This window comes from Apteryx mantelli, chromosome 9 (genome assembly GCF_036417845.1).
Source record: "Apteryx mantelli isolate bAptMan1 chromosome 9, bAptMan1.hap1, whole genome shotgun sequence".
NCBI lineage: Eukaryota > Metazoa > Chordata > Aves > Apterygiformes > Apterygidae > Apteryx > Apteryx mantelli.
Window position 1 is genome coordinate 12,925,746 of NC_089986.1, and position 24,140 is coordinate 12,949,885.

Consider the following 24,140-nt stretch of genomic DNA (forward strand, 5'->3'; position numbering starts at 1 on the left):
CTGGAGAAGGGAAGGATGGGTTTTGCTCTGGCTGTTTGTGTTCGCCTGAGCTGTGGCCTTGGCCTGTGGCACTGTTGCTGTGTGGCGCCTTGTACAGCAGGTGGTAGCCAGGACGGCTGCAAGGGCAGAGGACGCAATCTGGGAACGACAGCAGCTCTGTGTGGGGTAGAGCTGGGGCAGTGGCTCAGCCTGCAACAGCTGCTCACTGGCCACTCTTGCAGAGCATCTTGATGGGTTATTTGCTGTTGGTTTTCAGGGCCTGGGATGGTCTCTAAAAAAGCTCTTTAGGTGTCCTGGCTGGTATAAGAAAGGCAGCTTTCCAGAAAGCTCCTGCTGGTAGGTTGGGAGTGTACAGCATGCCTGGAGGGAGCATGCATGGACCATAGTGTGCATTAACAGTCTCAACTGAGCAGTGCCCAGCTGGGTACCGTAAGCATGTTCCCCTCTGGTGCAGAGGGCAGTTTGAAAGCAGGAGTCTCTGCAGGTGGTGCCTAACACCAGTTCCTCTCCTCTGCTGAGACTGGCTGTGAAGGCAAAAGGGAGCTTTGCCAGTCAGTGCAAACCTCCAGGAGAGCCCAGACCACTCCTAGACCCTGCATGCCATCCCTGCTGTGCCTGCTCAGAGCCCTGCCGATGGCAGTACGCTGATCTGGGGCCTCTCTCAAGTAAACATGCTGCCAGTATGCCAAATAGTTCCTTTATTGAGGCACCAATGTTGGAAACAAGCTGTCAGGGTGCAATGGGGTGTGGCTGAGTCTCCTTTGGGCACCAGAGAAAAGAGCTAAGAGCTGAAGAACTGCTTAAAAAACAGGAGGTGTTTCTAGTGGTGTTGAGAGCTTCCTTAGAGTCACCTAACCCAGCCCTACAGATGAGACTTGTTCTCTGAGCCGCTTGGAGCATGTTCTCTTCTGGTGTTTTGCAGCCATGTCCTGCTGGGGAGCAGCGCCTTGGCCTTTTCCTACTAATGTTTGTAGGCAATAACATTGGCATCATGGCAGAATGTGCCCATCTTGTGCTCAGACCCTCCTCCGTGTGGTTTCCTAGCAGAGGTTGCTGTGTTTCATCTCCTGTAAGCCCAGGTTGCTTGTTGATGTGTGCTGTCCCAGGGGTCTAAAGGACTTGGTCTCAGTTGCTGCTCTAGCTCAGCTCCTTCTGCTTTTTGTGGGGCCTGATCTGCACCAGGACAAAGGGGGCTCTGTGCAGTGCTGTGGCAGGGACTGTGGTCTCTTCCCTTCTGAGGGGATGCCACTGTCACTGCTGGGAGGTTAGCAAGGGAGTCTTGGTGTGCCACTGCTAGCAGAGTGGCTTGTCAGTGATGAGCTTCGGTGTCAGTCTGGGACATGGATTTACCAGGGGTGCAGTTCTGTTTGCAGTGCCCTGACTTGGGACTGCAAGACATGCCATCCCTCAGTTATTACTGTGGCTGCATCTCTTCCTCCCTTGGCCCTAAACACACTGAGGACATGCTCAGATCCCTCTGGAGTAGCCTGCCCTTTAAGGGCACCACATTTAGCATCAGTGTCTTCCATCCTGCTTGGTGCTGAGCTCTCTGCCAAACTCTTTTGCCTGCCTATGACCTGCTCACACCCTGCAGGGCTGGAGCATCACAGCCTAGTGAGATGGGAGACCAGCTTTGCCTGGGAAGCATGGGGAGACTTGCCCAGCTCCCTGGGCTGCCTGGAGAGTAGGAAGGGGGTGAAAATGCCTTGAAGAGCCCCTGTGGAGACGGGTGCAGCACAACTGGGCTCTGCCACTAGAGTCTCCTACAGCAGAGTACTCGCATTCCCAGGGAAATCCTTTCTGCAGCCCCCGCATTCAGCTGGGGCAGCCTAGTTTTGGGGCAGGTGCGGGCAATGGGTGCCAGGCTGTTTTCCAGAGACCTGTGGTTGTAGACGCCTGTTAAGCCACCCTGTTGCATTGCCTTTGTGGTGCCAGGCAGGGATCTGACCCTCTTGCCTGCTTCTCCCAGCTCCTGCCTATCCCCGACTCTCTGCCCATCTCTCCCGATGACGGAGAACACGCTGACATCTACAAGCTGAGGATTCGTGTGCGTGGAAACCTGGAGTGGGCCCCGCCGCGACCACAGATCATCTTCAACATTCACCCAGCCCCAACGTAAGGACCTTCATGGCAGAGGGCTCTCCGGGTACCTGCCCTTTCCCATCAACACCAAAGCTGATTGTTTTCTCCTTCCCGCTTAGCATGTGGGGCTGCTCTCTGCTCTTAGCCTGACAAATCTGCGTTCAGTCACCTCTGGCAGCTGTTGCTGCAAGACAGAGCCAGTGTTTGCAGCCATGCCTTTGGTGTGCACTGGGGCACAACAAGGGCTTTTCCCTCTGTTGAAGTATTTTCTACGCTTGAGTGGCAAAGGGTATGGCTGCCTCTGCCAGCCAGAGCTGTGCCAATGGCTATCCTCTGGTGCCAGCTGCTATCAGTGCTGGACTTGTGTGTCTTCTCTTGTCTCTGGGCAGGAGGAAGGTGGCTGTGGCCAAGCAGAATTACCGGTGCGCTGGCTGTGGCATCCGGACTGATCCTGGTGAGTGCTCGGACCCTGACCCATAGCTGGAAAGTGGGGAATAACCTACAAACAAGTTGGAAAACACAGGGTGGGTGGATCATGGCAGAGCTCAGCATAAGGTCACTGGGAAAATGGTATGTTCTACCCCACTATCATTTCTCAGGCCTTTCCCAGCTCTGCCTGCAGGTCAGCATGTACCATCCACAGAGGAGCCCCCTCCTGGGGTCTTGTAAAGTATTGTCTGGTAGACTAGTGGGTCTACAGTGGCTGTATCTGCAAGTTTGGGTCACAGTTTTCATGGGTCTCCCTGAAACTCCCAGCTAGTTTGGCTGATGGGCCATCCGCAGCACTGTACTGTTGCAGTGCTCATCTGCTGTGGGTACAACTGCAGAGCTCTTTGAAGCAGCTGCCTTTCCTAACTGTGTAGGTAGATTTGGCTGCATGTGACCAACAGGCAGGTTGTAGGCCCAGAGACTTTTTGACAGTCTGTGGAGGCACTTGCAGACTCCAGTGGTGAGTGGTCTAAGGCTGGAGGAGGGACTGGCAAGGCTGTCTTGCCTGTTGGAAACTCTGAGCAACACTGGAGTCCGATGTGTGGCTAGGCAGAGCCTGCCTACACTTCAACTGATTTTTTCTATCATCTCCTCTGGCTTGGCCAGATTACATCAAGCGGCTGCGGTACTGTGAATACCTGGGGAAATATTTCTGCCAGTGCTGCCATGAGAATGCCCAGACAGTCATTCCCAGCCGCATCCTGCGCAAGTGGGACTTCAGCAAGTATTACGTGAGCAACTTCTCCAAAGACCTGCTGAGCAAGATCTGGAGTGACCCACTCTTCAACGTGCAGGATATCAATGCTGCCCTGTACCGGAAGGTGAAGTCTCTCAACCAAGTGTGGGTAAGGCACTTTCATGTACGTTCCTGAGAAAGGTAGTCGGGTTTGGGGTGGGGTGGGTGGCTCTGTTCACTGCTCTGGTTTTGTTAGCGAGTCCTCCTAACTGCTGTTTCTGTAGTGGACTTTTCTCTGAGATCTCAGAGCTTGGTAAAAGGAGCCAGGTAGCATGGGGGAACGTGAGAGAGTGACTTTGTCCAGCATCAAACAGCAAATGAGTGGCAGAGGTGGAAGTAGTCTGTCTTGGCATCTCCATCTGGTCTATCTCCAATTGTAAATCACCTTCTGGAGAAGCTGAGGAGAGGCAGATATTTCAGTTTTTGAGGCTTGAAAACCTATGCACTGTGTGTTTCCATTTACATCTTGCTCCCTGTACAGTAATGTAGAGTGGGAAGGAATTTGTCTGGTGTCCAGCTGGACCTTGGTTTACTCCCTGGAGCATGGGGATGGTTTGTCGTACTCACTTTATCCAGCCTGGTGTAAACACTTCCATACTGGGAAACTACAGATGAGGAACAGCAGCAGTCGTCTCACTAGAGCATGAAGTGGAGCACACGTTTAGTTAAGGCCTATGCTCTGTTTACCAGTTTTGTGTCCCATCTTCCTTACCAGCTGCTGCGAGTCCAGCTCTTACATATGAAGAACATGTTTAAGACCTGCCGACTGGCTAAAGAGTGAGTCCCAGGATACAAGTTTAAGCTGTTTTGCTGTCCTGTGTCTGTCCCATGGCAATTTGCAATGGGGATCTGTGCAGACTGTGGGTAAATAGGGTCTTTCAAAGTCTATCTCAACATCTCTGTGACCTCTGAGATTTTTCCTGTCTCTGGCCTCTAACATTATTGAAGTGCTAGAGCTCCAGGGGGGCTGTGAGCACTGGTGAAGCCCAGTCCAGGGGACTGAGGAGTGCACTGGGTCCCACTTCATCAACTGCAGCTGCAGTGACTGGAAGGGAGCTGATTCAGGGTCCTGTTGGCACCCCTCACTTCCTAAAGGCCTCCTTCAGTGTGATACCTGTTCTGTACCTACCATTCCTGGGACTGAGGAGGGCTGGGCTCATTCCAGGGTCCCACCGCAAGTGGCTGGATAACTTAAGATACCCCAGCTGCAAACCCAGAGCAACAAGCCTGATTCTTCCCTTTGGAAGAAAACACAAGCCACTGAAACCAGCTGGGATATGTGACGATGGGTAGAGAGTATCTGAAGGCTCAGGACAAGGCAGTGTCCAGAGCTGGCCCTGTTTGTGCCCCTCCTATGCCTCTCCAGCTCACTCTGACCTTGCAGACTAAAATGTTAACTGTTCTGTCCCTGCTGCTTGCTGCCAGCTGTGCCAGGTCCTCCAAAGCAAGTGGCTCTCAGCTCCTCTCTGATGTTGTGGGACAATTGTGCTGCAGCAGCCAGGGATGGGGAGGAATGAGCAGTGAGTGAGGAGGTGGGTGGAGTGAGAGACAAAGCAGAAGCAGTGAAGAGAGAGGACTGAGTTAGTGGAGTCTCTTCACTCTGAGGTCTGGCTTCTCTGTCCTCACAGCCTCCTAGACTCCTTTGATGCGGTGCCTGGACACTTGACGGAGGATTTGCACCTCTACTCCCTGAGCGACCTCAGCGCAACAAAGAAGGGAGACTTGATGCCTCGTTTGACAGAGCTCCTGAAGGCAGGCAGCCTGCACGTTCAGAAGTGCATGGTAAGGCCTCCTAACCTGCCTTCCACACAGCTCAGCATCCTCTGGAGCACCCTTTAGAGTGGGCTTTGCTGCATAAATAACCAGTGGGGAAGCCTTTGACTAGCAGGGCAACCGCAGAATTAATCGAGTTAGCTGATAGCAGCCCCTGCCTGTTCCACAAAGTTGCCACCTTGCATGTGCAGGTTGTTTCTTACCCTGGTTTGACTGTGTCCCCCAACGCATGCTGATTCTGTCTTGCTGTGCTCAGTGCTGGGGAGGGACAGTCCTGCTTGGGTAGAGCAGGGCACCGTGTCCTACTGTCTAGCTCCTCTCTGCTTCCCACTTGGTTTGCCAGGTAGATGAGCATCTGGCCAGTTCTTCCTCATCTTTTCTCCTTCTAGCTGTGCCAAGCCAAAGGCTTCATCTGTGAGTTCTGCCAAAATGAGGACGACATCATCTTCCCCTTTGAGCTCAACAAGTGCAGGACATGCGAAGGTGAGATGCTGGGGAGAAACAGGGAGGGGACAGACCCCTGGGCTGGTGATATCTCCTGCTTTGTTTTCGAATGGCACTGGTGCTAGCACGAGGTGCTGAGCCAAAGATGGACCCAGCCAGACCAGGTGCTTCTGTGCATGGCGTGTTTCTCTGCACTGCTTTATAACACCAGCAGATCAGCATTATAATGGTGTTTGGCCAGAGCTGCTGGTATGGTGGAGTGCGTAGCTGCCTTCCTGACTGCGCAGTGTGCTGCCTGCCCCAACTGCAGCCTTCAGGGTAACAGCTCTGCCCTGCAGTGAAGCACGTGATGTCAGTCACTGCAGGGTCGGGGTTGTGACTGCAGCAGACAGGTGTCCTGGGAGCCTTCACTTCCCTTCTGCTGTGGTTATGGGACAGGCTGCAATTTGGACATGGCTTCCCTGCCCCAGTTTGGATGGCTGTTGTAGGCCTTGTAGTGCCAACACAAAGTCCAGTTAGTTAGGGTCCTGGAAGCTTTTTCTCTGGCCCATCCTGCTTGCAAAGAAATCCCCAGGCCTCCTACAAAGGAGTGATCCTTTGTAATGCCAGTGCTAACGGCCAAGCGTTTCTCTACATCTTGGGACCAAATCCTGAAGTGCCTTGAAATGACTCCTACAAAGTGCAAGCCTTGATTTGGCAAGTGCAGTGCCAGGGAAAAGTCTGGGCAGGGTCACTGTTTCCTTGGAGAGTCGGGAAAGCTTGTGGAGGGACCTTGTGAGGAGCAAAATACCTCATGTGTATGCCCAGAAGGCTTTTCTAGCCAATGCAGGGACACTGTGATGTGGCTTCTTGCTGCTTCCAGAACCGTGCCAGACCCCTGCACTTCTAGTGTTTGTTCTGCCATGGCTCTTGTTTCAAATGTCCTCCTGGACCAGTCTGGAGCACCCATTTGCAGAGTATAGGGAGCCAGGCAGTCTGCATCAGGCATGTGCCATCCCTCAGCTGTCAGCCACACTCTCCTTCTCTTCTCCCGCAGAATGCAAAGCCTGCTACCACAAGTCCTGCTTCAAATCCTCCCACTGCCCCCGCTGTGAGCGACTCCAAGCCCGGAGAGAGCTGCTGGCCAAGCAGAGCATGGAGTCCTATGTCTCAGATTATGAAGATGAGCTGGAGCAGCAGGAGGCGGTGGCAGCCACATGAGCATGTCACGACGGAGGAGCAAATAGTGGATTTATTTATGCCTGTGGCCTTGGTCACCACAGACTGAGCGGACTCTGAGCCAAATGGACTCGCGATAAGGAGGACCAGTGGGAGGGCTTGCTGGGTGCCTGGAGCCCTGTCTGAAAGGGATCTGTCTTCCCCTATGCAGCAGTGCTGAGCTGGGGAAGGGGGATCTTCCATCATCTGGTCTGCTCCAGGTACCAATTACACTCGCTGATGCCTTTGCTTGGGGAAAGGCAGCTGCTCCTGTCTGTCCTGCAGGCAGAACATGGGCCTTTACCAAGCAGTTGCTAATGTGCCTCTCTGCACCCTTTGCCTTTGGGTGCTGCTGGGTCAGGCAGGGTAGTGCTGCCAGTCCCCGTGCCCTCCTCCCTGGGCAGGGTCTCCAATGGGGTCGACACTTTCTGCTCATCAGCTGGATGCTAAAAGCTCTGGCCATGTCTGCTCCCTGGAGGGGGGATCAGCTCTCCAACTCCTTCCGTCCCATGCCCTGCTGCTGGTATGTGTGTATGTGGAGAGGGGTTGGGTTTTTGGGCAACTGGATTTAATGGCTTCCTTCTTCAGATCTGGCTTGGGAGTGGGCAGGGGGCCTTTACTTGCCAGAGACCAATTGCTTTCACTCCAGATCCGAGCAGAGGAGGTGCAGTGGTGAAAATGCCAGATTTCTGTCTTGCCTCTCCATGCTGTCTGTACGGGGCTGCTTTCTCTCCCCTTTGCACCGCAGCGTGTGCTGCAGAGACGCATTGCCCAGGGAGCAGCTGGGAAGTGCGGCTGCACAAGGGGACAGTGTGGCTGGGCTTTCGGTGGAGGCAGATTTGCGTGGCAGGAGAGCGCAGTAAGTGAAGCAAGGGGGGATCCTTGCCCAAGCGAGCTGTGCAGTGATGGGATCTAGTGCCCAACTGCTCTGCATGTTCCTTCCTTCCCACACTACTAGTCTGTCCTCCTGGGGGAACACGTTCTTCTGTAAGGGTCACATGTGACCTCACCCCTGGCAGTGGCACGAGAACCTGCCTGGTGTGCAGGTATCTTGTACCTGGGATTGTTTGGGATGTGTGCAAAGTTTGTTTTTCACCCTTCTGGTCGCCTCCCCCCCCAGCCTCTGTCTCAATTTGTTCTTTTAGGTTGTTTCTTTTTAATTTGCTGGATTTGGTTTTATTTTTTTAATATGACTGTCTTTTTAACTGTTTGTTCCACTGGCAGGTGGTGCTTGAAAGGCCTCTGTAGGGGGCATGCAGTCTGCTTGGGACTCTCACTGATATAAAAAACTCCGGAGCTTTTCTGCTCCCTGCAGCTTGTCCCTGAGCAGTGCTGGTGTTTGCCAGGTGTCTCCTCTCCCCACAGGTATCCTGCTCCCTGTGGGGAAGGGGTGCCTGACCCAGGCAGAGCCTTGAGGCTTCCTGACTGCAGTGGAGCAGGGTGGCCAGGCTGCCTGCCTGCAATGGGAGCGCACTTGGGAAAGGGGTTTGGGAACGGGGTATTGAAAGGGTCGATCTCTCACCAGCACAGATCTGGCCTGCCATGACCAACTCTCTGGATGTTCAGACCCTGCAGCACACAGTGAGCGCTGCATTGCGGGCCGCGTGGCCTCTTTAGGAGGTGTCTCTGCATAACATGGGGATGCTTAGTCTCATGGCATGGGAGGGAAGAACGCAGGCAGGTGTCCAGCAAAACCTTAGCATGGGTGGGAAGCGCCTGCCTGGTCTGGCTGTCGTGTGTTAGGAAGAACAGTTTGGCCTGTGTATGTGCGAGAAGGGTGCTGAGGGACAGGGGGGCAATACAGTGGCAGAAGGCATTTATGGGCAATAGCTCTCACAGCACATGCCCTTGCTCGAGGCTTAGATGTGATCTCGTGGGCTGCCCCTGCTGAGTGACGGCAGAATTGTAGGGGTGAAGCTGGGATGTGGAGAGCTGGCTGCTGGGCAGGTGGAAGGCGAAGCCTGGCTGAGCGAGAGGTGCTCGGAGGAGCAGGCGTCCCAAGCCTCACTGGAGGGGGACAGGCGGTTTCACAGCAGCATCTCTGCCTTGCTGCCCTGCTCAAGGTTGCGGAGCCCTAGTGTGATAGATCAGGCTGAGATCTTGCAGGGACGCAGCCATGTGGGCCCAGGTGAGTGGCAGCAGCTCTCCAGGGTGGGATGCCAGTAGCTGCAGTGGAGTCTGTTCTATGTCATAACTCATGGGCGCAGCATATTCCCTGGAGAAGTTGCACCAAAAGCTGCAGATCTGGCAGGGGTCTCTCTGGGGAAGTCACCCCCAGCTCTGCCCTTGTGTCTTAACCCAAGGGAAGAGAGGCTGGGTGCTCCATGGCATCCTGGCAAAGCCAGGCTCTGCTAAATACCAGCTCCAGTGGGCCTAGCATGTGAAAGGTGGTTTAGTTCCCCACCTGCTCGCCTGTTTTTTTTTTCCTCTTCCTGCCTTTGTCCAGCTTGTTCTCTCCAGGGGAGTAGCTGCTCTTCTGCTCACTCTCTGTTTCAGCCAGTGGGCATTCACCAGCTAGAACTTTGCAAGCCCGGGGCTGCCGGAAGCTGGTCCCAGCTTGCCAGTGGAGAGCAATGCCTCAGTTCTTGCCTGCTGTCTTCCTGTGCTGACCCCCTCGTGCTGCTGTCCAGCTCAGCAAAGATTGTGACAGCCTCCCTCCCAGAATGTGTCTGAGCTGGTATCCCCCCTCCTAGGAGCTGGCTCAGAGCAGTGCAACTTCCGCCACGCTGTTTTGTTTGAAGCACTTTAATGTCATGGGACACTGGCCGAAACACTGCCCACGACTGTTTCTAGAGGCACTGAGTATGTTTAGAAAAGAGTGAATGGATTTTGGTTTACTTGTATTTTCCACCCTCCGCCATGGGCTCTATCTGGAAGCACCACGGAACTCGAAACCTGGCGGCGGTCTCCAGCGCAAGGTTGTGCACAACACTAACACCGCTGCCTTTCCCACAGCAGCACAGCACTGACTGCTATGAGTAACACTGGAAATAATTGTCAAGGCACGTGAGCTCTTTGTAAATAGAGAGCAAGGGGCTGCCCCTGGCATTTGACTGGAGCCCTCCCCACTGGACTATTGCACAGCATAGCAACGAAAATGCCGTCCCTAATAAACTAAGTTAATAAACAAGAAGCCTGTTGGTGTTGTGGCAAATCACTTTGGGTGGGACGAACCGTTGGCATCCCCTCCCAGGGTTGATGCTGCAGTGCCTGTGGCTGCATGGGCAGGAAGGGAGGAGGGAGCGGGATGCATTAGCTGACAACAGGATGCCACAGGGGAGCCCTGATTCCCCCAGCTTTGCTGCCCTGGGTTGGGGGGGGACAACCTGTATGACTGGTGATGCATAGCCGGGTGTGGGACCCCATGGCTGGAAGGGGGTTATTGTCACCACCCCTTGACTAAGCCATCCGCTCTGTAGCACCTCTTTGCAAACTGCCTGCTGGAGCAGGGGCTGCTGGCAAGAGAAGTGAGCTGCTGGATAAGGGGGTTCTGTAACATGTCCCCTTTCTGAGCTTGTCTTTACTGCTGGCAAAGGAGCCCAGTGGCATGGGCTTGGCCTGAGTCCAGCTGCCCCTTCCCTGCCTGCATCCCTGCCCCATGCAGCAGGGCTCTCCCTCTTAGCAGCGCCACACGTCTCTCCATAAACACCACGGACACAGGAGATGAGGACTGTAAAGTTTAAAACAAAAGGCCAGTGACTCACTGCATAAGGGTGTGCGTGCAAGCCTTGCACAGCACTCGCTCTGCATGGGGTGAAGCAGGGCTTCTCCAGGACTGGCAGGCAGGGAAGCTGCTGGGAGGCCTGGCATGGGGAGCCGGGTTTCTTGCGCTTGTCCCCAGAAAGGCCTTGCTCAGCCAAAAGCTAAGCTGTGGTTAGCAGCAGCAAAGGAGACTTCGGCTTATTCCCAAGCACAGTTGCTGAAGAAGTTTTCCGACAGATCCTGGCAGGCTGAGGATGGAATCTCACAGACAGGAGTAAAGCTGTGACAGCTAAACTGCCCTGCACAGCCTCCAGGAAGGCTCTAGCATAGCTGCCCCAGCACAGTAGCTATAGCAGGGGAATGATGCCAGAGAAAAGAAACCTGCAACACCCTGGCGCTTGCTGCTTTCTGCAGTGTCTCCTCCACCAGCACCCAGGGCAATCCCTGGTCAGAGGGCAGGGTATAAACCAGCATCTTGGCAAAGGCACCATCTGCCCCAAGGACAGAGGAGCACAAGCAATTGTGAGGCACGCTTGGTCCGTGAGCCTGTCTGCATTCTGGGCACTGCAGTACCGTTCACTTGTTGAGCTTGCAGGGGGCGTAGCGACGCTCAAACTGGACCACGTCAAACTTCCTCTTGCAGCCGGCGTAGTTCATGTAGCGGATCTTCCCGAACACGGCCCGCTCTGCCCAGCCCTGGTCATGCACGCCGCAGATGGACCAGAGGCAGCCTGCCGGACGCAGACACAGAGTGTCAGCTCTCCCTGCCGCTCAGAGGTGCCTGGGTAGCCAGAGAGCAGCTGGGACATGGGAGCAAAGGAAAATAGGGCTGGAGCAGGGGAAGAAGGGCTGAGTTCTTTGCAGAGAGCTCTCCTCACCCTTCCTTGGTCATCAGAGGTAAGACCCCCCCCCCCCCCCACGCCCCCTTCTGCAGCTTGCCTACATAGCCGTTGGGGTCCCTCCCGTCCAGCTCGTAGCGGTCATTGAGGTAGATGGCAAACTGCAGGGCCTCCTCAGGGGAGCGGGTCCACTCCAGGATCTTCTTGGCCCAGTACATCCGCAGGAAGCCATGCATCTTGCCCTCCCGGACCATTTGGAGCTGTGGAGAGAGGAACAGCCTGCAGGGGTGGGTCCTTGCCCGTTTGCCTCTCCCCTTTGGGAAAACCTGGGGCCCTAAGGCGCTGCTGGAGCGCAACATCCACCTACCCACAGGGCCAGGCCTGTGCTGGCAGCCTGATCAGGAAGGGCCATGCCCAAACAAGTGTCTTCTGATCACCACAGTGGGCATCCCTCCCTGTGGCCTCTCCTAACCCTTCCCAAACAGCTCCAGGGTGCATTCACACCATTCTCCTCCTCCTCACCTGGGAGCAGGTGAAGAGATGGCAATACAGCAATGCCCAGCTGGAAGGTCAAACCCCCACCCACAAGTTTTGGGAGTGCTGGATTGATGTGGGTTCCAGGCAGACAGCACGGCTGCAGCCTGTTTGGTAGGGCGCGAGGTCTCAGGGAGGCTGCTCAGAATTCCGAGACGGGAAGATGCGGGGCACTACCTGGGCAGCGTTCCAGAGCAGGTCATGCGTGTTCCCCTGCTCCAGTTCCTGCAGCTCATAGAGAAAAGGCCTCTTGTCTTTAGCATGGAGCTTCAGCGTGGTTTGCGCCCAGTCGTAGGCACCTGCGAGGCAGAGAGACCAGAAGCAACACTGAGCAACCTGCTCCCTGCAGGGCTCCAAGAGAGTGATGGGGAAACGGGCTGCTGAGGGCACCATGCACTGGAGACACCAACCCCACAGGCAGCCCTGGAAGAGGTGGTTTCTGCATCTCTCTCACAACTATCAGCAAGCTCCTGTTCTACATCCAGAAGGTATCGAAGGATGGCATGCTGCTGCCCCCATGGCTCCTCCCCTAGCAGAAAGGGAGGATTGCCAATTTGGGGTGACCACAGCAGGGTAGTGGCCTAGTCCCCAGTGTTCCCCATCTGGCCCTGGTGTGCTACCTTGAACACTGTCATAGTTCTTGTTGTAGTAGCAGAAGTTGTCAGCCAGCTCCCGCCGCACCACAGCCTCCTCCACAAAGATGTCCACGGACTCCTTGTACTTCCTGTGGTGTTTCTGCACCTGCAGGATGGCTCGCTGGGTGGATACCTGGCCTGGGGACCGGGAGAGGGAACAGGTCAGGCTGCCAGGCTGAGCTGCTGCACTCAGCCCTGCTGCTGCGTAGTGTCTCCACTTCTACCCTCAGCCCTGCGCACAGGGCGGGAAGCCGAGGAGCTCACCAAAGTGGAACCATGGCGAAAGGTTGCTGAGAGCTGCCTTGTTGGGGTCATTCCGGTGGGAGCCAAAGGATTTCAGCCGCTCGGCAATGAAGGACTGCAGCACAGCCAGCCCTGCAGCGGTGCCAGGAGTTGCCCACTCCACCTCCTTCACAGTGCAGTCCACCTGCAAGCTGGAATAACAGGCCTCCCAAGCAATGGGCTGGGCAGCAACCAGGCAGCATGAGCACATTTGCTGTATGAGAGCTGAGCTCCAAAAGCTGATGCTCTTCAGCCAGGGCTGCCCTGAATATGTTCCCTGGATGTCCTCTCAGGACCGGCCCCAACCAGCAAGCCCCCAACCCATGCCAGCCTTCTGTTAACTAGCCCAGTATCCACTCAGCACAACTGCCTCCAGTGAAGAGCTGACACTTGCTTGTTGCCTGGTAGAATGGGGTGGGAACCTGCCTTTCCCGGGGTGCCCTCAGCTCTAAACCACCTGTGTGTGACCTCAGGAAAGTCACTGTCCCCTCAAACCCCACCATTCCCCTGCCAGGATCACAAAGCAGCTGTTAAACTGTGGGAGTGGACGCAAGTGGGGGTGGAGGGGTGGCTCCCTCTTACCTCTGCTGGGGTGGAGGGGGGATATGGGTGTTGAATGACTGGAGGAAACTCGGTGAGGAACTCTGGGAGCTGACTGTGGATCTTGCTCCGAATGGTCCTGGCACTGTATTCCTGCTTGGGGGAGGTGACCCAGCAGGGCACGATGTTGTGGGCATCAACCTGGAAAACAGAGCCGTGGAGGAGACTATAAACAGGAGAAAAAAACGATCCTGATGACACGACTCACAGATGACCCTTGCAGTGCATTTTCTGACAGAATGGGGTATTTCCCACTTGTCTGGCTAAAGCTTGAGCATGAACATGGGGATACAGGGCCAGACAACAGGACTGGACTGATAGGAGAGGGAATGGGAAGATGTCCCTTGGATGCTGCTTTTCTCTGCTCATCAAAGCAAGGGACAGCAATGCCTGTGATCAGAGCTGCTTCATGGAGGGGAACTGAAAAGGCTGGCTCTACTCCTACAGCACCCAGAAGGTTAATGGGATGGTCAGGAAGACGTAGGACAGATGTCCTCACCCTCCCTCCTCAAGTCATTCCAGTGCACTTCCACAGGCATGAAAATCCAGAAAGTAAGCTTCTTCCATATCTCACCAGCCAGGACTTTCCCCAACCTGCCTGCTCCCCTCCCAGAGCACAGGGACCTACCTGTGCAAATGGCACATCCTCCGGCAACCGCTCTCTGACGTCTTCCACCCACTGCTGGGGGACGCGGAGGGGACAGAAATCTGTCACCACCCCACCCACGCCATGCCTCACCACGAATGTGGGCAGCACATCCTTGGCATAGCCCAGCAGCAAGTGGAAGGGGATGTTCAGCTCTGTGCACTCCTGCAATGAGGGGGAAAAGGCTAAGGCAAAGTCTGGGCATCTGAAGACCTGTCCCCACCCTGATCTGCTGAAGGACCGATCCTGCTTCTCCTTCCCCTTCCCTGCCATATCACACAAGGCCTCCCCATGTGGATATCCCCACAACGGTCCGTACCTCAGCCACCTCCTGCAGGCCTCTCAGCATGAAGCCATAATGGCGGATGGTGGCATCCAGGAATTTGGGCACCAGGCAGAAGCAGGCATGCAGAGGGAGCTCTTGTTTGAGGGCCAGCCGCTGGGCATAGAGGAAAGCCCAGTTATCTGTGGAGAAAGAGCACAGGCTGTATTAGGGGGATGCTCTGCCTGGCTAAGTCCCAGTCCCAGTCCCAGCTGATCCAGGGATTCACTAAGCTGGGGCCTTGGCTGCCTCCCCAGCCTCAGTTTCCTTGTCTCTATCCATCAGCTCAGGCTCAGGCAGACGTGGCCCTGCTGTGGAAGTGAGGCTGGACAATGGGATCTCTTAGGGACTGGATGGAAACGGGTGATGAATGGCTGCAGGGAGGGGGAAGCACTCAGGGGTGTTTGCAGCGAGAATCTTGCCAGTCTGCTCAGCAGAGATCCTACGGTGCCACCACCAAAGGCTACCGGGGGCACCAATGCTCAGCCTTCTGGCGGGACCGTACAGAAAACCAAGCTGGGACAGCTCTGCAGGGAACATGCACTACAGTTGTCTCTACCCAAACCCTCCCTGCCACACATCTGTTCTGAAGGGCTGCAACCTTGGGGACTCTCCATCCCCAGCCACTGATTACAAGTCCTGCTCTGGAGAAAAGCCCTTCCCTGCAGGGAGGGAACAGGGCTTTCATCACCCCTGAGCACTTTGTTTCCCAGCTCCTCTGCCAGCCCCTGGATAGGCTGGTTCATACCTTGCACACGCTGGTCTCGGGACATCCAGTAGAGGATGCACTTAGCGTTGTCTTTGAGGTCAGAGCCTTGTGAGATAAGACGAACCCGCTTTTTATTGTACTTGAACTCCTGCACAGATGGGGCTGCCTTCCGCCTGGCCTCCTGCACTGCCTCCTCCAGCTTCTTCATGGCTGCCTCCTTCTTACTCCTCTTTGGAGACAAACGTGGCAACTCTGTGGCATCTGGCTCAGCCTCAGGCTCGCCCCCTTGGCCTGCTTTTCGCTTCCCTTTCTTCTGGGGCATCCCCAAGACTGTCCTGGTGGGTGGGCAATGCTGGGACAGATACTGCAGCCTCCAGGGCCTGGACCAGGCAGTTGCAAATGGGATCAACAACCGTGCCGGAGTAGTGTGGTGGTATGCGACCCCTGTGAAAAGAAACATGACCTCCTCCACCATCTGCCCAAAGCTATGCTTGGAGAAGAACACTCAGGGAAGCATCCAACAACTGCAAAATAAGACAAGTCAGTTTGGTGTGGCAGTGCTGACCCTTGTGGGTGGGCTGGGCCAGGCAGACCTGAGGTACAGCTCTCACCCACAGGCACATCACTGGATGAGGCCACCTAGTCCTTTGTCCGCTGGCCATATAACAGGGAAGATGTTAGATGTGCTGGGGGGAAAACTAGATCCATGGTGCCAGCAGGTGAGATCTGCTCGTGGGCCATAAATTGGCCAACCCAGCTTCGCCTGGGCCCCTTGCAGACCTGTACACTTAAGTTTGCAGCACGCTGGGGCTGCCCCATAGGGCGTCCCCGCAGCCCACCTGGCTGGGCCCTCGCTTCCCCAGCGCTGCCAGGCCCCGGCAAGCGGCCGGAGAGATTCGGTGTTACCGAATCTTGTCACCCCCATCTCGGGGCGACACCACCGGGTTTGCCCTCTGCTCCCCGCCCCAAGCGCCCGCCCGGCCTCCACGGTGCGGGGACGCGGGGACCCTCGGGCCGGGGGCTGCCTTCACCCTCGGCTCTGGAGCCGTGTCTCGCCCAGGGCCCCTGGCTGGGGGGAACCACTAAAGGGGGGCTCGCACCTGGAGGGGACCTGGGCCGAAATCCCAGCAGAGGGGAGGGGGCAAAACCCTGATGGGGGGGCAAATCCTGCCCTGGGGGCGGCAGGAATCCTGTCGGGGGGTGAAACCCCGCCTGGGGGGGGGGGGGTGAAACCCTGCCGGGGGCCCAGTTGCTGCCTCGGGGGGGCAAATCCCGTTTAGGAGCCCCGCAATCCCGACCGGGGGCCGAAACGCGGGGGGCCGCGGGGCTCCGCGTCCAGGGAGGGCGGGCGGCGAGCGCGGGGGAGCCCGGGCGCTGCCGGTGCCGCTGCCGCTGCCGCTGCCGGTGCGGCGGGTGCGGCGGGGCCCCCCGGGCCGCCCCTCACCTGGCTGCGCGCGGCGCCCCCGGAGCCGTTACACAACGCGCGCGGCGGAGTGGGCGGGGATTGAGGGGTGGGCGGGGAAGGGGCGGGGCTTGGTGGACTAGGCGGGGCTTGATGGGTGGGTGGGGCATTCACCCCTCCCTTGCAGTGCCGGTGCCCGGCACAGTGCCCGTGCCCTGGGATGTGACTATGCCCTGGCAGTGTGCCTGTACCCTGGGAGTGTGACCATGCCCTGGGAGTGTGACTGTGCCCTGGCAGCGTGACTGTGGCCTGGCAGTGTGCCTGTACCCTGGGAGTGTGACTGTGTCCTGGCAGTGTGCCTGTACCCTGGGAGTGTGACCATGCCCTGGGAGTGTGACTGTACCCCAGCAGTGTGCCTGTACCCTGGCAGTGCCCCCTGGATGGCCATACCTTGGCCATGCACATGCCCCCTGACAGCCTCCTCAGTGTGCCTGTACCCCAGCAGTATGCCTGTACCCCAGCAGAGTGCCTGCGCCCTGGGCTAGTGCCTGCAGTCTGCCTGTACCGTGGCAGAGCGCCTGTACCCTGGCAGTGCCTCAGTGCGCCTGTGCCCTGGCCCGGTGCCAGCCAGGCACCTCCCAGCGGGATGGTCCTTGGCCCCGAGAAGGAGGAAGCAGCTCTGGTTGTCAGCGGCTCACTGAGCCGCCACTTGCAGTGGGGAAGCGATGCCTGCACTGCCGGCCCGGGGGAAAAGTCCCCCGGCCGGAGACCGCCCTTCCTGAGCGCCGCCCGCCCGTCCTCGCCGCCTCTTCCTCCGGCGTGGGGACAGAGCGGGCCCTGCTGTGCTGCAGCCCCTCCGCGGGCTGCCCGGCTGCTCCGCTCCGCTCTGCTCCGGGCGGTTTCCCCAGGCGTTTCCCTGCTGGCACTGCCGCCCGGCTGCCACCCGCCCCGCGGCCGCCCCGGCAGCGTCAGCGTCAGGTGGCGAGTGCCCCGCGGCCGCCCGCACCCGGGCGATAAAAGGGGCCCCCTGGATGCTCCTCCTCCGCCGGGCGAAGGCGACGCGGACGTGGCGGGGAGCGGCGCGCGTGGCGGCGGCGGCGGCCCGGCCATGGCGTCGCGGGCAGGAGGGCCGCCCCTGCCGCTGCCCCTGCTGCTGCTGCTGCTGGCTGGCCTCGCCGGGCGGGACGGCCTGGTGCTGGGTAAGGGCCGCGCGGGGCCAACATGCCCCCGGGGCGCGCGGGCCGGGGCGGCGAGGCCCCGCCGGCTGCCCGGCCTCTTGGCCCCTGCAGCCGAGGGGCCGCGCGGGAGCCGCTGGCCTGGCGACACCTCTCCAGCCCGGCGTGCCGCCACCTGCCCCGCTCCTGCGGGGCGAGCTCCAGCACGGGGGCCCTGGAGCTGGGATCCAGCCGGGCCAGGGCTGAGGTCGGTCGGACCTTCGCCCTTCCCGCTGTGATGATTTGGCTGGCCGATGGCTGATTTATTACAAGGGCGACCTGCGGCGGCGCGGGGAGGAGGTGGCGGCCGGGGCTGCTGGCACTCCTGGCTGGACTGGCCAAACGCGGCTGGTGGCTCCCCCGTGCCGAGGGGGACGGAGCCCTGGGCGCCCCGGGATTGTGCTGGGGACGATCCAGCCCAGCCCCCTCAGCGGAGGTACCGGCAGCCGGGTTATTTTATGCGTCTTCCTGGAGCGACTTAAAAATCGCTGGGCTTCCCCCGAGGCCAGCAAGGTCCCCCGCAGCAGGCCGTGTGCGGGCAGAGGAGCCAGAGCCCTGGCTGGAGCTTGGCGCTCCCGGCCGGCCCGGGTCCCCTGGGTTTCGTCCCCACTGGTTTTGCTATCTTAACTGGAAGCTGCATCACCTCGGCAGCGTCAAATAGCCCTGCGTGGGCAACAGGGTTGTTGGGATCACGTAGGCCTGGAAAATGGCAAATACTGTCCTAATATTTGCACTGCAAACAAAGCCGGAGCAGTACTTATTTCCATAAGAGCCTCCGGGCTCCTCTGCCAGGTCCCTGCCACCTGGGAAGTCCCGGGCGGCACACACAGCATGGGTTGCGACCGCCCCCCGTGCGAGCCCTGGGGCACAGCCGCCGGCCCCGTCCCGCCGCGTCCCTCGCAGCCCCCAGGAGAGCGCGGGGCTTACGTGGATCGCAGCATGTCTCTCGCGACTCGCCCCCGAGCTTGCAAGCTGGGATTTGTTCGTGTTTTACTCCAGTTCAATGGGGCTGGTTTTCCCCCGCTCACATTATTTATGCCTCATGTTATCAGTTCCTGAATATCTGCTTCAGAGATGTTTGTATAAGCGCCTGATGAGATACCAGCGTGTCTCATGGTAACCAGTTCCTGAACAGCTGCTCTTCCTGTTGGACGGGTTTGTTCGACTTCCTCCAGGGATGGTCGAAGGTGGTGGAATGTGACTTATCTCTGAGGCCAAAAGGAGCTTCTGCCCCAAGACCTAGAGATGCCCACGGGTTGTTCCTGGCTTGTCAGGCTGTGAGGTTTACTCATCCTTCCGCGCTGATGGGCAGGTCACTATTCAAGGCGACATGCCCGATCCCCATGCCTGACACAGGACGGTGAATCCCCGCTCCCGACTCTTGGTGGCTCCGGGTCCCTTAGGGAACTCAAGTGTGGTGGCGATGCTGGGCCGTGCCCGGCACAGCCACGGTTTTAGCCTTTCATGACAAGCCTTTGCATGCTTCACTCTCTAACCTCTTTGCAGGGACCACAGACACAGATGTGACAGTGAAGGTGTCCCCAACTTTCTCTGCCTTCTCGAGACCCACAGAGACCTCAGCGTTTCTGCCCACCACTACCTCCACCAGCACAGCCACCACTCCTCCCTCCAGCTCTGAAGTGGAAACCTCCACCCTGGAGGAGAGGTCCAGCACGCCACCGTACACCTTCACAGCCAGCACTGCAACTACTTGGGGCAGCAGCCCTGCAGCCTCTAACGTCACCACACCGGCTGAGAGCAGCAGCACAGCCTACAGCTCTGCCAGTTTGCCCGCTGGCACCACCACAGTCCAGATAGTCTCCATCACCACAGGAAAGGGGACCACCACTGATGCCCAGTCTCCAACCACTGCAGCCATGACGTCCACCTGTGCCGAGATGACAGCCAGCACGTCCACGGGGACCAGCATGGCTCCAGGCGTCAGCTCAACCAGAGGCGACACAACCACAGTGCCTCCCTCCACCTCCTCTCTTCTTACTTCCACCATGGAGGGCACCACACTTGCCACAAGCACCAGTGAAGAGCCAGCCATGACCTCACCGCTTCATAGCACATCACAGGAGACCAGCAGTGCATCTCCCTCTACAGTGATGCCTCCCATCACAACAGAAGAGACAATCACTTCAGCTGGGTTCTCGACATTGCTGGAAGGCACCACAACTGCCTCTGTCACCAGCACAGCGGTCTCAGAGAGCACCCCCACTGCCACCCAGCCAGAGACCACAGCTGAGACCACCTCTGCTATCTCCACCCCGACCTCAGGGACAGCCCCAGACACCACGACAGCGCCTCAAACCTCAAGTGCAGCAACAAGTGAGTACAGCTGAGGGGGTACTCAGAGACCGGAGACACACTCAGGGTTCCATGAAGCCCTCCAGGATCTCCAATCCTGCTCCTGATGGGTATCCAATTACCTTGACCTGGGCCCTGTGTACTGTGTCTCTGTCTGAGGCAGGTACAGCCTGCACCCCTGTCCCCTACTGCTAGCCCCGGGGTATTTGCCGCATCTCTGTAAGCATCTGGGCGCTGAAGAGTCCTGGTACAACGCAGGTGCTACAGCCCCCCCAGTGTGAGTGGATCATGCACCACAAGCTGGTACACTGCAGACCAAGTGATGGTACCATATATCTGGTGGGTGTAGGATGCCAGAATCCCTGGTAGATACGGCTTGCTGGGGAAATGCAGTCTTACAAAAGCCCTGCAGAAAAATCCGTGTGATCTTATTGCAATAGAAGCAGTCATCAACTGGGGAAATATAATGCCCAGTTCACTGCTGGGTATGTACTTGGGTGTTACATGTAGGGAGTACTTTGCTACAGCCAGTGATTTCCCCTCTGCAGGGCAGAATCTGCAGCCCCAGGTATGGGAGGTGCAGGCTAGGTATGAAGGAAGAACTTGGGAGCTGTGGTGTGGATTTAAAAATCATCCTCACACCAGGCTATGAGAGACTCTTCCACAGCGTATATGGGCAGTGTGCCCCAGTTTGTCTCCCGACCCATTTGTATGGAGGCCGTCAGCTTTATTGCAGCAGTGACATGGATTTGTGCCTGGAAAGCTGTGGGAACAGGTTTGCTTGTGTTCCCATAAATACTCTGCCAGGAGGGGTTGGACCCAGCTCCTTCCACCCTGGAGCATAGCCTGCCCCACTGGAGTTAACCTCTCCGAGCGCTGAGAGCAGTCATTGAATCTTAGTGGCTGGAGAAGTCAGCCACTGCCTTTGCACAGTCCCAGGCCTCAGAGCAATGCCAGCACTACAGGAAACAGGGACTTGGCAGCAGGGAAGGCCTTATTTTTTTGGCTAGTCCTTTCCCAGCTGTTGAAACTGTAGGAGCTTCTTGCATCTCTGCAGGCACCGCTGGTGTAACCTCACTTTATCCATCCATGGAGCCCTCTTCCCCTGTCACTGACTCAACCCAGAGTCCAGAGGTTAGCAGCACCACCACCGCAGATGAGCCAACGACACCACTGGTCTGCCCCAGTGCTGCGACTAACACCAGTAAGTGCAGACCCTTCTCACCTCCTGGGGCCCCAAACCCCCCTCCAGTTGGGCTGACAGAGCCGTGTGTGCCCTGCTGCACCATGGACATTGCCATCATCCCAGCACTGCAGTAGCATTTGGGCTTCCCAGCAGCTAGTGTGGGGGTCCCCAGACTGGGCCGTGGAGCCAAGGAAAGCTGTCTGCCCCTGAGAGTCCAGTGCCTTTGCTGTGTTCTTGATATGGGGACATTGACAGTCTGTGAGATGTGTGGTGGTCCTTGGGAACACACAAGGTGGGCAGCAACCTGAAAAGCAGGTCTGAAAAGCCCTGCCAGCCCTGAACCGGGGAAGGGAGACCTTTTCCATATCCCCTCTCTCCACATACATATCTCAGGCTCTCTCCTGCTGCCAGTGGAGATGGACAAAATAAGAGCAATGCATGTTTTCCCAGCTGTGTTGTAGGTGGAGAGTAGCAGCCCTGTTTTCTGTACACAAGGAGGCTTATTCACCTGCCAGTGTAGGGGGTCTGTGACATGACCAACCTGTGGTCTGAGAGAAAGTCCTGTGTCTCTCAGTGACAGTGCTGGATTAGGGAGCTGGCATCTGTCTCCTCACCTCCCTCTGCTCTCTCATATGCTTTGTTGCATAGCCTTGGACAAGTCATTTCGTCTCTGTGTGCTTCCCTGCACAATATGGATGGTGCTAAATCCCAGGTGGGAACAGGGACTGTCTCCTATAAGCCAACGCAGCTCTGGAAGCAGGGTGCTGCGATCCCGGGGAGAGGGCTCCAGATCCTGCCGCAATGCAACTGAAGGGTCAGTAGGGATAACAAGAGCCACATTTTCTGTTCCTAGGTGCATCTCACCTCTTTCTGTCACTGCGCCTAACTGTTCCCCTGGACCTTGAAAACTCCATGGCCCAGGAGCTGATTTTGTCCAAGGTGAGGCCTCCTAAAAGTGCACTGAAGAGGGGGTGCCAGTTTGCATCTGCCAGCCAAGGTCTGGTAAACTGGGAGGGAGTCAGATAGCCAGAGCGGGAAGAATGAATGTACTTTGCATTGAATTTTACCCTGAGCCCTTTCAAGTGAAAGAAATTCTCCTTCACCTGGGCTGGTCCAGGCTCCTCGTGGGGAATGGGTACCAGGGAGCCTCTCCTGAGCTGTTTTTAAATGCTGTGTGGGTTTCATGGCTGTCCTGTCCCTCCAGCTCCGTGGGGATCTGCAGACTGCGTTCCCGTGTGCTGGCTTCACAGTGGAGTGGAGAGGGAAGAGAAGGACCTGAATGCTCTCCTCCCAGCCTGACGACCTGCAGGGCAGGGACCTGAGTAAATTTGCAAGTGTTCTGCTCTCAGTTCTTTTCCATGTTGGTGTGGCTCTCTAGGGTAACCTGTGCAGCTCCTGTTGAACCCGGACCCCTCCATCCAACACTTCATCCCCCCGCAATGACCACCAGTGCACCCTGCATCCTGTTGTTCTCCCGGGCTGGGATTGTCCCTGCCACTTCCTGCAGTCTGTCTGCATCTTGCCCCATGCTGCAGAGCTCAAGCCCTCCCATGGCCTTGTACCAGTCCCAATGCCCACATTTGGGCCCTTCTGCTGTCCCCTGGCTCTCTCAGGGGGCTGGAAGGAGAGACAGGCTGCCCATGAGACCCTACAAGGGCTGGCCTTTTGTGGCCGGGATGGCAATGAGGGATGGCTGAGTCATAAAAGTCACCCTTGGAGCTAATAAATAAGAGAAAGGAGATCTGGAGACCCTGCTCCTGGGCTAGTTAACACTGGTAGGTGGCAGGTCTCTATGTTCAGAGCTTAGTCTGTTGGTACTAGTGACCTCCAAGGCTTTGCAGCCTGGAGATACTGCAATACCAGAACCCTTGGAGAGCCGCTGCTGGATGGGAAGAAGCTGGAGGGCCGCTTCGTGTCCGGAGCGGGGCCAGGATGGAGTCCGGGGGTGGCCCTGGGAATGAAACAGAAGAGGAAATGAGCCCCCCTTTTCCAACTGAGTACAGTCCTGGGGCCAGCTGTGCTCTTCAGCCCTTCAGCATGAAGGATGAGTGAAACCGAAGCCCATCAGCTCTCCCCCCCAGGCCTGCCTGTGATATTGGTAATGGAGCAGCGCACCCACGCCAATGCAGGCAGGGCAGTAAAGAGAAAACCCACATTTTCCATGGCAAAGTTGATGACTTCTTTTTTTCCAAGTTTCCTTCCTGGATTTTTGGCTTCACTCTCTAGCAGATGTACTGTGGAGGAAAACCAACTGGACCCAACTGGGAACCAACTGGATCTGATTACTTCTTAGGAACCAGCAGTGGCCACCAGCTAGGATGAGTTCATGCACAGCTGGGCCTTTATTTGTATGCTTCCTTCTCTGAAATAAATGATGGTCTGGGAGATTTGCTTTCGCAGTTCCCCCAAGTGAAGCAGGTGATTTTCTCACCCAACTGCAGAACGCGAGTGCGTTCAGGGAGCTGGGGGAGCCCTGTGGGCTGGTAGCCCCTGGGGAAACCTGGCTGGCTGCAGATCAGATAGAGTGAGGGTGGGAATAGGAAAAGCCTTTCCACGCAGGCGGAGACCAGCCTCAAACATCCTGCATCTGAATGGGCCTGGGGGCTTGTGGCACCCCCGCTTCGCTGCTCTCTGGCCCATTACACCCCTCCTGCTGCTGGTGCAGCTGTGTGCACAGTGGGGCCATGGAAACCCTATGTGCTGTGGTCCTTCCCTTGTTTTTTTCCAGTCTCCAGCTAAGGAGACGGCTGTAGTGTCTGTCCCCCTGCAGCAAAGTCATTTATTAACTGATTAATTGGGCAGATAAAATCAAACTGAAGCAATTATTAGCCTAAGCAAGTCACCTCGTGGGGAGATTGAAAACTAAAATAATGAGCAAAATAGCTGTGTTGTTCTTAGGGGTTATTTTTGACTGATCCCTTTCTGCAGCCCTGATTCTGGCTTACAGTCTATGATGCCTTGGAAAAGGAAAGGGCTGGTGGCAAGGGCAGGTGAGAGGGTGCCGACCCTGGCTGGAATGGTGCATGCGGGGGGCT

General features: G+C 57.1%; 3 protein-coding genes across 10 annotated transcripts in view; 2 read left to right on the forward strand and 1 right to left on the reverse strand.

Moving 5' to 3' along the window:
- The window catches only part of RUBCN (rubicon autophagy regulator), a 36,144-nt gene extending 26,290 nt beyond the window's left edge, over positions 1 to 9,854 (forward strand). For all 5 annotated transcript variants that reach the window (XM_067301765.1, XM_067301764.1, XM_067301766.1 and 2 more), the window contains 7 exons: positions 1,970 to 2,115; positions 2,472 to 2,536; positions 3,178 to 3,416; positions 4,023 to 4,084; positions 4,936 to 5,089; positions 5,470 to 5,563; positions 6,561 to 9,854. In XM_067301765.1, coding sequence (XP_067157866.1) covers positions 1,970 to 2,115; positions 2,472 to 2,536; positions 3,178 to 3,416; positions 4,023 to 4,084; positions 4,936 to 5,089; positions 5,470 to 5,563; positions 6,561 to 6,724 — 924 coding nt within the window. In that variant the 3' untranslated portion in view covers positions 6,725 to 9,854. The remainder of the gene's footprint in view (positions 1 to 1,969; positions 2,116 to 2,471; positions 2,537 to 3,177; positions 3,417 to 4,022; positions 4,085 to 4,935; positions 5,090 to 5,469; positions 5,564 to 6,560) is intronic.
- Positions 9,855 to 10,068: 214 nt separating this feature from the next.
- On the reverse strand, positions 10,069 to 18,595 carry LOC106498150 (deoxyribodipyrimidine photo-lyase-like). 4 transcript variants are annotated; one of them, XM_013959285.2, is made up of 10 exons: positions 18,534 to 18,595; positions 15,030 to 15,434; positions 14,279 to 14,424; positions 13,942 to 14,124; positions 13,296 to 13,454; positions 12,696 to 12,894; positions 12,417 to 12,569; positions 11,974 to 12,095; positions 11,363 to 11,522; positions 10,069 to 11,154 (listed from the first exon to the last, which is right to left on the reverse strand). In XM_013959285.2, the coding sequence occupies exons 2-10, from the start codon at positions 15,310 to 15,312 to the stop codon at positions 11,000 to 11,002; spliced, it is 1,560 nt and encodes a 519-aa protein (XP_013814739.1). In that variant the 5' UTR covers positions 15,313 to 15,434; positions 18,534 to 18,595; the 3' UTR covers positions 10,069 to 10,999. The 4 variants fall into 4 exon arrangements, with proteins under 4 accessions (XP_013814739.1, XP_067157871.1, XP_013814728.1 ...); XM_067301770.1 differs by lacking the exon at positions 18,534 to 18,595 and adding an exon at positions 16,435 to 16,480; XM_013959274.2 differs by lacking the exon at positions 18,534 to 18,595 and having other exon boundaries at positions 15,030 to 15,495.
- Positions 17,501 to 23,483, forward strand: LOC106498047 (uncharacterized). Its single transcript, XM_067302175.1, has 5 exons — positions 17,501 to 17,591; positions 19,113 to 19,940; positions 20,977 to 21,123; positions 21,959 to 22,044; positions 22,310 to 23,483. Exons 1-5 carry the CDS (start codon positions 17,501 to 17,503, stop codon positions 22,382 to 22,384), a joined length of 1,227 nt encoding a protein of 408 aa, XP_067158276.1. The 3' UTR covers positions 22,385 to 23,483.
- The last annotated feature ends 657 nt before the right edge of the window (positions 23,484 to 24,140 follow it).

What these genes read in the sequence shown, in the direction of transcription:
- LOC106498150 (XM_013959274.2), bottom strand. Translation starts at nt 15,465, where the DNA reads ATGGTGGAGGAGGTCATGTTTCTTTTCACAGGGGTCGCATACCACCAC. An exon ending in TTCGCCATGGTTCCACTTTG is followed by an intron (nt 12,570 to 12,695) that starts GTGAGCTCCTCG and finishes CCCGGTCCCCAG; the next exon opens with GCCAGGTATCCACCCAGCGA. An exon ending in GGACCCCAACGGCTATGTAG is followed by an intron (nt 11,155 to 11,362) that starts GCAAGCTGCAGA and finishes TGCGTCCGGCAG; the next exon opens with GCTGCCTCTGGTCCATCTGC.
- LOC106498047 (XM_067302175.1), top strand. Translation starts at nt 17,501, where the DNA reads ATGGCGTCGCGGGCAGGAGGGCCGCCCCTGCCGCTGCCCCTGCTGCTG. An exon ending in GCGGGACGGCCTGGTGCTGG is followed by an intron (nt 17,592 to 19,112) that starts GTAAGGGCCGCG and finishes ACCTCTTTGCAG; the next exon opens with GGACCACAGACACAGATGTG. An exon ending in AACCTCAAGTGCAGCAACAA is followed by an intron (nt 19,941 to 20,976) that starts GTGAGTACAGCT and finishes GCATCTCTGCAG; the next exon opens with GCACCGCTGGTGTAACCTCA.